This window comes from Amia ocellicauda, chromosome 1, assembly GCF_036373705.1.
Source record: "Amia ocellicauda isolate fAmiCal2 chromosome 1, fAmiCal2.hap1, whole genome shotgun sequence".
NCBI lineage: Eukaryota > Metazoa > Chordata > Actinopteri > Amiiformes > Amiidae > Amia > Amia ocellicauda.
The window spans coordinates 32,499,954-32,514,146 of record NC_089850.1 but is presented as its reverse complement, the minus strand read 5'-3'; the positions used below and the strand labels follow the sequence as shown (position 1 = coordinate 32,514,146).

General features: G+C 38.2%; 1 protein-coding gene across 1 annotated transcript in view; it reads right to left on the bottom strand.

The window, feature by feature from the left end:
* Window positions 1-936: 936 nt before the first annotated feature.
* The window catches only part of LOC136758999 (dynein axonemal heavy chain 8), a 59,662-nt gene continuing 46,405 nt past the window's right edge, over window positions 937-14,193 (bottom strand). The window contains exons 74-95 of the mRNA XM_066713787.1: window positions 13,934-14,042; window positions 13,530-13,712; window positions 13,038-13,193; window positions 12,424-12,633; window positions 10,905-11,050; window positions 10,304-10,489; window positions 9,785-9,896; window positions 9,247-9,414; window positions 8,578-8,694; window positions 8,104-8,228; window positions 7,799-8,021; window positions 7,405-7,590; window positions 6,776-6,973; window positions 6,214-6,312; window positions 5,979-6,090; window positions 5,500-5,630; window positions 5,323-5,407; window positions 5,049-5,158; window positions 4,374-4,490; window positions 3,781-3,993; window positions 3,266-3,427; window positions 937-2,497 (exon numbers count right to left, since the gene is read on the bottom strand). Coding sequence (XP_066569884.1) covers window positions 2,171-2,497; window positions 3,266-3,427; window positions 3,781-3,993; window positions 4,374-4,490; window positions 5,049-5,158; window positions 5,323-5,407; window positions 5,500-5,630; window positions 5,979-6,090; window positions 6,214-6,312; window positions 6,776-6,973; window positions 7,405-7,590; window positions 7,799-8,021; window positions 8,104-8,228; window positions 8,578-8,694; window positions 9,247-9,414; window positions 9,785-9,896; window positions 10,304-10,489; window positions 10,905-11,050; window positions 12,424-12,633; window positions 13,038-13,193; window positions 13,530-13,712; window positions 13,934-14,042 — 3,475 coding nt within the window. The 3' untranslated portion in view covers window positions 937-2,170. The remainder of the gene's footprint in view (window positions 2,498-3,265; window positions 3,428-3,780; window positions 3,994-4,373; window positions 4,491-5,048; window positions 5,159-5,322; window positions 5,408-5,499; window positions 5,631-5,978; window positions 6,091-6,213; window positions 6,313-6,775; window positions 6,974-7,404; window positions 7,591-7,798; window positions 8,022-8,103; window positions 8,229-8,577; window positions 8,695-9,246; window positions 9,415-9,784; window positions 9,897-10,303; window positions 10,490-10,904; window positions 11,051-12,423; window positions 12,634-13,037; window positions 13,194-13,529; window positions 13,713-13,933; window positions 14,043-14,193) is intronic.

Here is a 14,193-nt window from a genome sequence, read left to right as displayed (position 1 = left end):
TGAAATCCCCAGGACAATTTTGCAACTAACTACGCATTAATGGCTATTGTAAATTATGTTGGATAAACTTCCTTTTTAGCCAGCCTCAAGGTGAAATTATGATAAAGTAACATTTCTGGTTTTCTATTACCTGGTAATTTTCAAGTGGAATTCCTCTATTATTTTTACATTGTGTCTTTTAAATTTCCCCGTGTTATTTCAAGATGGCATATAGAAATGGTGACATGAGGGCATGTTTATGATACGTGTATATTTAATACATTTTCCATATAATGTAGAGAGTTTCCCAAAAACTATTATATGAAGATTAAATGCTTGCTCAATTAATAAAAAAAAAAATCTTCTGAATACTGAATATCTGAACTTTGAATTAAAAATGCCTCCTATACAACTTGAATTTTAATTCTGATAGTACTGCGTATTGTTGTTTTTTGTTGTTGTTGATAAACTACAGAAATAGTAATCACAACAATAAATATAATGTACTTGTGACTATTTATATGTAATTTGCATAGCTCTGTCTAATTCATACAATAGTAGGGGATATTTAACTGACTGTATAAAGGAGTACACTGCAGTTTGAGGTAACTAGTACATGTATTTACACAGAATGCAGAACTAGGCAATTTAAATGGTACTTTTAAATAATTATTCTAAAAGTATCAAGGGAGCAGAACGAATTGATCTTCTGTTGAAAATGGTTGAAAGTCTTTGGGAAAACATTATTTTAAAGCATTAAGACTCAGAAACTGCTTTAGCTTTTCATACTGTAACCATACTGTTAATCAGTGTACCATCCAGCCATCGTAATGCATGCAGTTATTACTGGACATTCTGCAAGAGTGTATTGTGAATACAGCACAGTATCTTGCATGTATATTTAGGGCATTGTTGTTTGAAGCGCAGTTTAATGCAGTTTAATGATATGCTCTGAGCAACTGGCAGCAACTTTTTATCATCTGAAATTTCACATTTCTCATGAGATTGAATAAAAGTGGTTAACCCAATATATTCTGGTAATGAGGAAATTATGCATTCAACATGAATGTCAACGCACAATGTCAAGGAACAGTACAGACAATTACCTCAGATCAACTTTCAGAGCAACTACAAAATACTAAATTGATTCTACCATATATACATTTCAGTCACTTGACAAGACTATGGGTTGTCTACACAATGTGCTGAAATACTGGTTTGTTTAAGGATGAAGATATCATTTTGTAGCCTACATATACTGTATATACAGTGTTAATCATTATTTTCAGATTCAGTTTTTCTAAGACATTGACAGCTGAAGAAAACTACTTTTAAATCTGTATGTAAATATGGATTTCACAATAACATGGCTCCATGGCTCTTCTTTGCGTTTTTTGTTAATGTGTTGTATTTGCTGTGCAATTGAGATTTGTAAATTTCAGACTTGTATTATATGTAAAATTCCTTACAATTGTCAAGACTAACATTTTGAAAGGTGATTTATTGATTTAAGAAATGGATTTAAAAACTTGACCATAATTCTGTTACAATTGGCTCATTACAATTTAAATAAACAGAATGCCAATACATTTCATTGGTGTGATTTATTATTTTCAGTCTTTATATTCCAACCTGAAAACAATGTCAGATCTATATAGTGTTTTTGTCCTTTTTAGTTTAATTAACTTTTTTTTTCTTCCAAACTTAAAATGAAGTATGATTATTAAAGAGGCTTGCCATGAATAATCTCACTGATCATCACTGCCTTTCCATTTTATTTATGTATTTCTTTTAGCAATTGTATTCTATATTTTAGTACAGTGTTGATTTAAGTAGTATTTTATTCCAGTCGGAATTCCTCTTCAGCGAATCACAAAAAAATATTTGTACATGAGTACAAATAGACTAAATTATTAGTATACACAAAATTAAATAATCGTTAAAGGTTTAAAACTAAAGGCCCACCTTAGTAAATAGAATAAAATACAAGTGAAGTATTACAATATTTTTTGAACACAAGAAGTAGAAAAACTCTTGTATTTTTCATAATGGGACTTTTCTCAATGGCACTGAGCTGACAGAATTAACAATATAATCATTATTAAACTGCAAGGGAAACAAATGAAACAAGAGAGAGAAGCCAGTTAATTCAGATAAGTGAAAATATCAACACCTAGTTTCATGCTGAGATTCAAAATGGCTGCAGTGTTGCCTTCATCCCCCGCAGTGCCCACCTCGATGCGGGGATGTTGTCTTTGTGAATGTCGAGATGCAGGACTGGCTCACGGGCTCCTGTGAATGAGCTGTACACAGGGCACTGATACGAATCGAAGCTTCTCATGGATTCTGTGAGGCTGGCTTTCTCTGACCTGGGAAGACACTGCAGGTGAATGACTGGCAGGCAGACTGGGCCATGTCTGGGAGGGGCATCTAGCAGCTCCGCCTCCGTCTTGTGCCAGGAGACGCCCCACACATGGATCCCGTACACAAACATGCCCTCCTGGGGAGGATCCCGGATCTAGGGGGAAAGGTCAGTATCTTTGAGCCTGCCAATACAATGACGTCTATAGCTGCACCCTAGAAGAACTTTACTGGGTACTTTTCATTGTTATAATTTGTTGTTGTTACTGTTGTTTACCTATGGCTGTACATGGTGTAATTAAGTGTCTTGCAAACAAATGAGAAAGTGACACTGTCATTTACATTCGCCAATGTGTGTTACTATGAGTACTCAAATAATTTAAATAAACACTAATTCTGATGATGAATACATATCCTGCATTAAGGTGGAGTAGTGGTCAGGGCTCTGGACTCCTTTGCAGAGGTTTGTCTGTCCAGGCCCAGATGTACCCTTGAGCAAGGTACTGTACCTAGATTGCTCCAGTACAAACCCAGCTGTATCATGGGTAATTGTATGTTTTTTTTTTTTTTTTTAAGAATGTGATTTATTGGCCCTGGATAAGGGCATCTGCTCAGAAATATTAAAATGCAGCTAAGGAATGCTTAACCTAATTTATTTATGTATTTATTTATTGTCAGATGTCCTTATCCAGGGTGACTTACAAAACATAAGAGCAATACAAAGTGCAATAACTGCACAGATGGATGTGGTGCTTTGGCCAAACCCTGTCCTTCAGACATCATACTCAATTCACTTTTACAGTTTTGGGAAATGGTGATAAACAGCGCTCTGCTCTTTTAAATGGTGGCTTCGAGGCAAACCCTGTCAACATGCTGTATTGCAGCTCTCCGCCCCACACTGTGGCTGTCAAAGCACTCTACTCACATGGTCTTTATCTCTCTGTGTGATCATGGTGTGAAACTCCATGGGCTCCGTGAAGCTCGACTGCTCTGCGTGTTTCCGGACGCTCTGCTGTCTGAACACCCCCAACAGCCCCCTGGGATTCTTAAAGGCACTGAGCCAGTATGTTGGCATCTTTTCTTGACCCTGGCATTGGAAAAAGGAAGTATAATATTGTCTACAAATTATAATAGATTGTGAATGAATAAGATCGTGACAACTCTCTTCACACCAGGAGTCGTCACAATCGGGAACAAACTCCCCAGCGATGTGGCTGAATGTTTGGGAACATTCAAAATCAGACTCGAGAGGATCCTTGGATCACTTAGTTTTTAATGGACACCAAACAAGCACGATGGGTCAAATGGCCTCCTCTCGTTTGTAAACTTATGGTCATATTAAGAGCAGTAATAACACTTTTTGAAATCATGTTGTGCACAGCTCTGGACACCTGCATTTTTTTTTTTTTTTGCATTTTTTTTTTTCCTTTCACCACTTACAAGCTGCAGAATCTTTTCAAAGTGGGAAGTTCGTTGCTGCAGGTCCCTGATCCACGTGGCTGCTGTCCAGAGCTCAGGAGGAGAGCCCATGCCTGCCAGGCTGCTCCAGTGTGAGGGGACTCGCTGCTGAGAGAGGTCCCGAGCGACTGAGAGCTCCGTCACCGTCAGGCTGTCCCCCAGTGTGAGCAGACACTCAGTGCTGTTCCTGATGGCCTAAAACAAATACAGCGAGACACGCTGCATTGAACTACTACAGTGTTGTGTAATCTTCTATTTTATAAGTTGATTCTACCCTTTCTTGAAAGGGACACCTTTTTGTGTTTGTTTTTAGAAACATAAAACAAAGTACACACACTAAATGTGACCTTAGTCAGTCTTACAGATCTTCTCCTTTTGTGATGATGTTAAAGTTTTTATCAAAGTGAAATACCGAAACAGTTCTTTTAATTCTAAAAACTAAGACACGTCATTGTTCTTCTAATCAAAAGACTTAAGCTGGCTGTTGTCAATAAATAAATGATTAAATCATAGTAAAGCTTTCGGCAGAAACTGCCAAGTGCAACACAAAACAAGAAAGCAATGGTAGACATTACTTGCAAATTTCTCTTCACTTCTGACAAGACTTCCATTAAGTGGTTCAGCTCCTTCCTCATGAACATGTTGAAGAGGGTATTTCCACCGATTTTTTTCAGTCTCTCATTGATGAAATCCTGTTTTATTTTCCAAGGGGTAATTAAGAGACAAACATGTACTCACTGTCTGAGATCTTGTAGCATTGGTTCTCAATCCTGCTCCTGGGGACCCCACACCCTGCTGTTTTTTGTTCTAGCTGAGCTCTCAATTTCTTAATTTCTTCATAGGGTACTTAATTGAACACTATATTAATTGAACTAATCACCTGCCTAATCTGAGATCTTAAATTATTTTAAACAGTTGTGGAGTTCATGTTCAGTATGAAACTGTAGATGGAACGTTAAATCTCCAACTTTTGATCAGATACACATTTTAAAAATCAAATGGAGCAAATTAGTTCAATTGAGGGTAAAATTAATTTATTGAGAGCACGGTTGGAAGGAAAACCACCAGGGCATGGGGTCCCCAGGACCAGGATTGAGAACCAGTGTCTTATGGGTTTATAGGACAATAATAGAAAGGACCACTAGTAATGCTGCTTATCTACATCACACAGACCCAAGTGAAGTATTAAATATTCAAAGATTTTCAGAATTTGTATAATATAGCATTAAAAACTACTCCGTCAACATTACCTTGCTCCATCCTTTAGGAAGTTTAGCCAAGATATTGTAGCAAATCTCCCACACTTCCTGATCTTTGTTGGATTTAATTAGGAAATTCCTGTGATGTTTTTGAATTGCCACTAGAGGGGGAAATGGACAATTATGACTATTTAAATGTCAAACTCACATAAACTCATTTCCAAAGCTACAATCCTAGAATTATCCACTCATGGACAAATGCTTCCACAAAATGTAAGAAAACAACAACAGAAAATAAGCTTGTGAGCAGGACAGTTCTACTCACAGGAGTGCTGCTGCTGGTGGAACAAAAAGGAGTCATAGAGGGTTTGTAACCAACTATAAACATACTTCTCATCTCCAAAGTGGAGCTGAAAGAAAATGTGGAAAGCAAGGATAAGGTCAGGTTTATTGTGGTATTTTTAGGAGCTGTAAATGAGTGGTTGTTCCTCGCTCTATTTACTTCTGGAGTGGAGTGCATGCTGACACCCTCAGGGACATCCAATGCATGGCGAGGGATGCAGTCTAGGGCCTGCAAAAGGTTGTTCAACTGCAGGTCAGGGTCGAAGAAGGCAGCAGGGATCCTGTATCTCACTGTAAAGAAATACAAGTTCATTAATTATTTTCACAAGCAAGTAGTAGCATGAGTTTAAATTTCTGTTCTAAAATAAATGGACTTTAAAGCCTGCGTGAGTGCATTGAAGAAAACTAAGTAGAAAGTAGAAGAAAGACTAAGTAGCATACGTACTGATGAAGACTAAAATAAAGCAGTGAAATCAAGCTCCTGTATGTGTTATTTGAGGTGATGTATAATAGTTTGTATTTAAAATATGAAGTACAAAACAATCACCCATTTAAATGGAGGTTACAGGCAGGCTAATTATTGCAACAGGATAAAATGCAATCTCTACAAAAGCCTAACAAATGGGGAATGAAACGTACATTTTGTCATGTCATAATCTTTCTTGGTGGCAGTAGAACTGATCCACAAATCAAACAATGATGCCAGACTTTTCTTATCGCAGTCATCAATTATATTTTTCCCATAAATTACCTGAGAAAAGATTAAAATTTCATTAAAGACAACCAGAGAAGATAGGTATATACATAAAACACATTTCTATATACTACATATACATATATTTTTTTTTTACAAATTGTCTACAAAACACTTTACTTCCGATAGGAGATACCGAATCCCGGTCCAAGAAATGCTCCTCCCCTCTGCTTCTGCAGACCGGTCTCTGAATTCTTCTGTTAACACTTGCAAAGCATCCTTAATAAAAATACAAATATTACTGTGAAACATAGATTAATGGCAGTCTCCTGTACAAATTTCGTGAATTAGGGTAAATAACATGTGTCTAGCCAGAATATTAATGTGGTCGATAGAATCAGGAAATAGTGGGAGAAAGATACATCTTGAGCATCAATTTCTAGTCTTCCCATTATCCAGTCGGGATCACTGAGCTGAAATCCTGAAGAAATCTAAAGCATCCTCTAGATATTTAAACCCATGTTCTATACGTATTGTGTTTTCTCAGCTTATTAACACACACACTGAAGCAGAAGAGTTATGCTGCGTGTCAGGAATAAAATGAATGGAATGACAGATTCTTTGCAATTGAATTATTGAGCCTGTCCACTGGGTGCTGTCAGTTTCAATCTGTATCAGGTGCCGAACAATTCGACAAGACACACTTCACATGTAGCAGCAGAGGGAACGGAGCAAGACCTACTCTGAAGTCTTGGATTCCAAACATCATGGCGTCTCTGCAGTTCCATCCTGTGGGACCCCCAGAGCTCGCCCGGAGCCGCACAGCGCAGTGCACATAGCACAGGTTATGGATGAGGGCTGGCCATTCGGGACGGCCGCTGCTGTGCAATGTGTCTGAGCATACCTGCTGCATGCACCTCACCATGGCATCTTTCATATTCTGCAAGTGCAACAGAAGTGTTAACCCAGCAAATACAGGACCGTGTTCGGTGAATGTGACAAGAGTGTGTTGAAAGAAATGTAAAAATACAGGGCATTGCTCCAAGAGTAAGATGGAACAGGTGCATATAAACAATAAACGTATGTAAATAGGTATTAAATCACCTTGTTGACACACTATTAGTGTCCTACTGCCTTTAAAGTGCTCCTTATGCTTTTGGGATGGTCAAACATGCTGCTCTATAATGTCCTGAAGAAAATAATATATACATACATGACTTTAAATCATAACTGACTCTTTCAGTCATAAAAAGTGAAACCAACAAGTGACTTTTCCTGCAAGCGATAATATATTTACCATTATGTATTAGATAATGCAGAAAAATTTATAAATCACCGCAATAGCAACTAAGCTACTCTGTATTTGTTTACCTTCGGTGTATCTGTAATAATTCGCAGTGACGCATGCAGGAGCTGCACTGGTACATTACTGATGACTTGAGCCGAAATCCACAGGCGGAAATGTCTGTCTGGGCTCTTGTTTGCAAGCAGCAGGCATTCGACTGAGGTCATCAGGGGCTGTGAATTATGGATGTTCTCCAGTAAAAGCCAGCGTCCCTAGTTGGAGAAACAATAATGCACAATTTATGAAATCCTAATACCTAAGGGTTTCAGTGAACAACCTTAATAAAAAGGTTTTGGTGTTTTTTACTTGATCATAATATTTAAGAAAGGTCTATAAAAACATTGAAAACCCAAGTCATGAAAATGAATCAGCACAACAGATTACAAAAGACTTTAAATGACTCTTAAAGTGAGACAATACCTTGGCCTGGCTTTCTTCAATCAAATATCTTATCCTCCTCTCTTCACTGATACTCCCACCATTGACAGACACAACCTGAGTCTCACACCCCCTTCGAGCAGAGAGCTCCAGGATCTGCCTGCGGGGCTCATCGGCCTCAGAGCTGTAGAGCAGCAGAATAGGAGTCTGGGGTTTTGTCAGCTGTAAACAGGCCTGAAGATCGGATGGGATCTCTGTGACGTATCTAGGTGAAGAAAATCACAAATGATTCAGAACAGGTTCCTTTTCCTAAAGACTTCTTCTCCCCTTTACTGTCTTGGACTCACTTCTTTCCAAGAACGCTGCTGATGTAGAGCGATGCTGCCTGCGTCAGCCTGTCGCTGCGGATCGCCCGGATGACCAGGAGACGCTGCAGCGGACCCAGACCACCGAGCCCTTCTGGGCCCTTCGCCTGCAGCCAGCCAGACAGTGATGATTAATCATATGAACACAGACTAACATGTGTTCACATGAACATGAAGTGAGCACGATGCCAGACAGGCTGCACGGGGACAGAGTTTAAACTTGGCTCATTGATAGTCTTTCTTGTTCCCACAGAAACAAACAATATAATATTCAGTTTGGCTTTTCATTTATTCATTTTTAAAGGATAGTTAAATCATAAAAGAGCACCAGTGAATTATTAATTTTGATGAGTAAGACACTGATAAATATTTGAAATTCACTGAACACGAAGGAGTAGCAAGGCGAATGAACCAAGGAAACCATCTCCCTGATCTTGAAACAGAGGAGAGATTCACCTTCGCTGTGTTCTCTGGCTGATCGCTGTCACACAGAGACTTCCAACTCATGTCCTTGCCATCCTTATACATCCGATCAAAAAGGTTGTGGAACCAGCTGTAATATGTAGCCAGAATCTAATCACCGAAAGAAAAAACAAATATCAAGTGCTGAGTCGGACGAACAGTGTGCTTTATTTCATATTTTTTATTAATAAATGAATATTTCTGAAAACCTAAAAAGACAACTTACATATTTCATAACAATTTATGAGCAGAATGCTGCTGTATATAAAGACACTAGTGTGCGTTGTTGACTCTGGTAGCATTTATTACTACAAATAGACTGATCAACATAGATTTGAATGAAGGGATTCATCTAAAGATTCATTTCCCGGGTGAATATGAAATGTATTTCAATACAATTTTGGTGACAAGAAATAAAAATTGAAGAGCAAGCTGAGGGACTGCCTATTTGAGGGAATATGGTAGATCAAATCCATCAACCTTAAAGCTGTAACTGCTCTGGTATAACATTGATTACACATTTCAACATTCAGCATCAGTTATTGTATGGGCCAGTGCAACCAGGGAGCTTTATTCATGTCAAATGATCTCTCAGTGAACAAATATTTTAGCTGCTAGTGAAACTGCTATTTCTTTTCTTGCTTGAATGGAGCACTAAAATACCTGCACATTTTTAAACTGCTCTTCAGTCATCCACTCAAATGGATTCTTTGCGTGCTGCCTGGCTTCTGAAGGCTTTGCTTGCATGGCCTCCATCACTGCCACACAGAGGTCTGGACAAATGAGGAACTCGATCATGCCTGGGGTTACGTGGCCCAGACAGCTTTCAATCTGTAAGTCATTAAGAAGAAATGTACATATATTTCTATTAGATGTCTGTATGCACATACATGTCAACCGCTCTGACAGAAAAACACATTTCTGACAATTTTCCATTAACTGCCATTTAGTAAGGGCCAGTTTCTAGCTATGAAATGATACAACTATGTAGGTTTTTACACTTGTCTGTGAATACTGGTTAGTTTATTTTCTATGAAGCGGTTTTCATCCCTTTTCTATTTATCTATATATCTTACTTCTTTCTACTCTGAAAGGAGAAATAATGGGGAAGTATAGTGGAATTCAAACACAATGCATAATTCATTGTGAAGTAAAAAATCTTTCAAAAGCATCAACAGACAATTACAGCACAAATACTTACTTCCAATGCTAAAAGCAGGGTATACACCATCTGGTCTCTTTCCATTATATACTTGCCAATGTAACAAAATAAGTTATATGTTATACGTTCAACTAGAGTCTTGATAGAGTATCTGCAAGAAAAGGCAAGTTTGCATTCTTTTAACAAACATTTAAGTCTTGTGAGACCACTATTCTACTGAGACTTGATCTATTTGGATAATCTCACAACATTCAGAAAACACCTAATATTTATATTATTCCAGCTCCAGGATTGTTGTTGGTTTGTTAACCAACCTTTATCAGCACTATTCCCAGACATTGCAGTTTTTCATGATGGAAACAGAAATTGAACCTTTGAAAACCTAAAAGAATGCATAACAGATCTATTCCCCTACATTTAAGTGTTATTAATATTGAACATCCTATGCAGCCACCTGGTTTTCGATTATGTTGATAAAATGTGAGTTTAAACATGGCCAAAAGTGTCCCAGTTGTGGAACACGAGCTGTTATATCAGATATGTGAAATTCACACTTACCTCTCTGAATGAACAATGGCAGCACTGAAAACCTCCAGAAGCTGGTCAAAACTGATGTGGTACACAGGGTTCACTTGTCTCATTGTATTGGACAGATTGAACATCAATGCTGCTCTGTCTGCAATGAGTCTGAACCCTTCTCTAGCAGCTAGGGTAGACTTTTCTAATTCAGCAAGCTTGAACTTTCTGTAAAACATGAAAGGAAAAACATAAATTGGGATGTTAGGATTTCCTTTCATCTTTATATACCAAACAGGTGGTTTAATATTTCCAAGCCCAAAAGGAAAATACAAATCCTTTTTGACTCTTCACTACTTTTTGATAGCTTACCCTTATAGTGCTGGAATACATTAACAAAATGATGTCCAGATGAAAAAATATTTCCAGATAACTATCTAGAAGACATTAGATCTTATTTAAAAATTTCACTCACCTAACAAATGAAAATTACTAACCCAGTACTTGATGAAGCTTCCTTCTACCACATGCAAACCCACCATCAGTACTTATAATTTGGAAATTTGAATTTTAAGTTATTTTTATTGGAATTAGCATCCTGGACAAGCAACATTTACAGAACTGAAAGAAAAGTGTGCATTACTTAGCTAAAGCTTCGTCGTAGTGCTTTTTTAGGTCACTTAGTGACCTGTTTATAGCCAAGCTTTGGAGCAGAGTACACTCCCCAGACAAGCACTGCAGTATCTTCTCCTCCACCATCTGAAGGTCCTCCATGTTCTCTAAACAAGCCTAGAAGTGAACAAAGACAAACAATCAGGTCTCACATGCTCTTTGTGTGTCTTATTCTCTGCAATGATGCTGACATGTTAAAGCAATTGCTTGAAATCCTTTTATATTGAGAATCAGCAGCACAAAGGAATTTCAATTCTAAGATTCTAATCTGTAAGGATTTTGAAAACAAATTTTGAATAAGAACTTGAAACTGGATGATCTTCTCTGAGATATGAACCATTTGAATATTCTTTCTACTGTCTTAAACTGAAAGGGATATAGGGCATGAAATAGGCATTCAGATTACGCTAGCATTGCAAGTGAAGGTAGAAACGTTGATAGGACAGTTCTGAAGGTACACACAAGTTTAAAAAGTGTTGCAGTTTAAGTACTAGAATTATCAATACAACATAACTAAATAAAGATACAATGCATAGTGACATCTTAGCAGAGCAACTGGATAGGTAAAGAATTTGGTTGTGCGCCTAAGCAGGTTTGTGTTACACATACCAGCCTCACTAGACAAGTTTCTCTTCGTAACATAACAACCAGGATGCAACACCCACTTTTCTAACCTCACGAATGTTATGCCTATTAGTGAAATGACCATGAAATGTCAATTTTAAATGCAGGCTGAATTTTTAGCACCGAAACAAGATTGTAGTTTACATGAACAGCAGCAGAGCAGCAGAGCTGGGAGACGTGCTTGTAATTGTGTATTAACTTGCATTATAGAGTTGGATCAGCTCCAGAAAGATTTAACCTGAGCTCTTGCAAATTGGCTTTTGAATGTAAATGAGCTTATATGAACGTCATGCTGACCGCACACTAATATATTCAGGTCAAATTGGAAAAAGAAAGTTTAATCTATGATCCTATTTCAAACACACCACTGGCGTTCATTCTCAATAGGCATGTAGGAAGTGAACCTCGGCAATAGACAAGCCGGGTCCTTTAAATGGCCTCTTTATGGAAGGGGGAGTCATCAGGTCCCACAAGTCTCAGGTCTCAAACAAGTCCTGCAGGCTTACACAAATAAGATTACAGAAGCTGACTGACCTGAGCCGAAGCAATGGTACTTTAATTAATATTAGTTACATTTAATATTGTAGTCTGCTATAGTTGTGAGATACTGTATGGTTTCAGTGGTAACTTGGCAGATTCCAAGTTTCTGAAATAGACCTGATTCATGTAATTACCCCAGCTACTCCGGCATGTATAGGAATTAAACATTCATGAGCGACTTCAAAAGGAAGACAGAAACCACGTAATGACATTTAATTTAAAATGATTTTTTGTTGCTTATGCTGGAGGTGTTATTTGTTTTTAGTCCATATTGGTGCCGTCATTTGTTCCAAAGAGGCTCCAGTCATGAGCTTTACTGTGCCAACCTTCTGCAGGGTGGAATACTCTGTGCCGAGTCGGATCTTCTCCAGCAGGACAAAGCTATCCAGCAGCTGTTCAGACAGCCCTTCTTGATCCTGGTAGAAATATAAGGTGGTACAGAAGGCAGCAATCTCTGCTGGAACCTCCTCCGGCACACCTGTCGTGTGCAGCACCAGCCTGAAGCCTGGCTGACACTCCACTTGGTGGTCCCCAACCTAATTTGAAGCAGAGACAATGGGCTAATATGAAGGTCCTGTGTAATCGATGCATGTAATATACGCAAGTCCACACCATAGGCTGGTTTCACAGCTACAGTAACTTAGAAGTAGCCACCTTCTAGACAGTCAGCACCTCCACCGTTACACACTCTTATGCACACAGGATTTTTAAAAGAGATGTAAAGGTGCAAGCTAGTTTAAACATAAAGCAGTGTTTATATAACCACATAAAGTACACAACATGTAGTAAAGATTTTTGTTACCATTGTTACGCTGTAAAACCAGCAACAACATAGTTTACAACATGTCAGAAAAATACTATCTTTGTTTTGCAGTGATCTGCACCAGCTGCTTTCTCTACACCTCTTCCCTAATGCCTTTTATAATAGAGTGTCAGTCACCGTTATTTTGAAAGGTGATCCAGATCTCCCAAACTGTAATCTGGAGCGAAGGACAGCAGCAAATCTCTGATCAGCTGCCAGAGCCTGAAGGTCACAGTAGGTCAGCAGCAGAGGAACTCCCTCAGTCAGACAGGAGTCCAGCTGAGACTGCAGCTCCTAAAGACACCCACAGCAAGTGTGCCATCAGAATCTCTCACATTCATTCCAGCCACTGCAGCCATGTGCGATCACAGTTATTATTTAGGTTGACATTTGGTGATTAGAGTGAAAAATATTAACTATATGTTAAATCAGCAGTTATCTGTTAATCACCTTTAACATTAAGTACAGCAAGTGGGTGAGTAAGTAAGTTTGCACAAGATGCTGTTAGCTCAAGAAGACAATATAAGAGAGTTAAACTTATGTTTGGAAGGACAAAGACTTTCTTATCTTTGTCAGGTAACAAACTCGAGGACCTATTGAACCACTTGTGAAAAGTGACGTGTTCCTTACATGGTATGGGACCTCCTTGCAACTGACGATAAAGTGATTCTTTATCCACTCAATGGACTGAGCCATAGGATCACAGAGAAGCACCCAGGTACCGTTGCAGCCATCATATTTGAAAGCACAAGAAACAATTGCAGTGTTCTTGTTCAGTGCTGGTCCTTTTGTTTCAAATCTCTTTAATTCTCTCTAAGAAAAGGAAAAATATGTCTTGAAATATTCTGAGTGGGAAAGACAGATTTTAAAATATCTTAGCAAAAAAAAGGTTATCAGCATATAATAAGCCCAGTGCATGTACAACACAGAGGACTTCAATTTGAATTAATTGGGAAAGCATTTAATTGTGCTCACATTATAATGACCTTCGTCAAAATGGTCATAGATATTATATACTTGCAAACAGGACTTACAGGATTGTGTAGGAAGTCTTTCAAAGTCATGTCCCTGAACAGCAGTTTTCTTGGTGGAGACAATCCCCCCTCCTGGCACTTCTGAATGAACAGCTCTGATGCAAGGTGCCTTGATGAACAGAATGTGTTCCAATATATAAAACATCTCAACAGAAATAAGTATATGTACATTGCAGATATGTCTTTTGGATTTGTTTTTTAATGATTAACCCTCTTGGAGAAGACAGATACAAAGTAAAACTATTTCAAGTACATCAAAT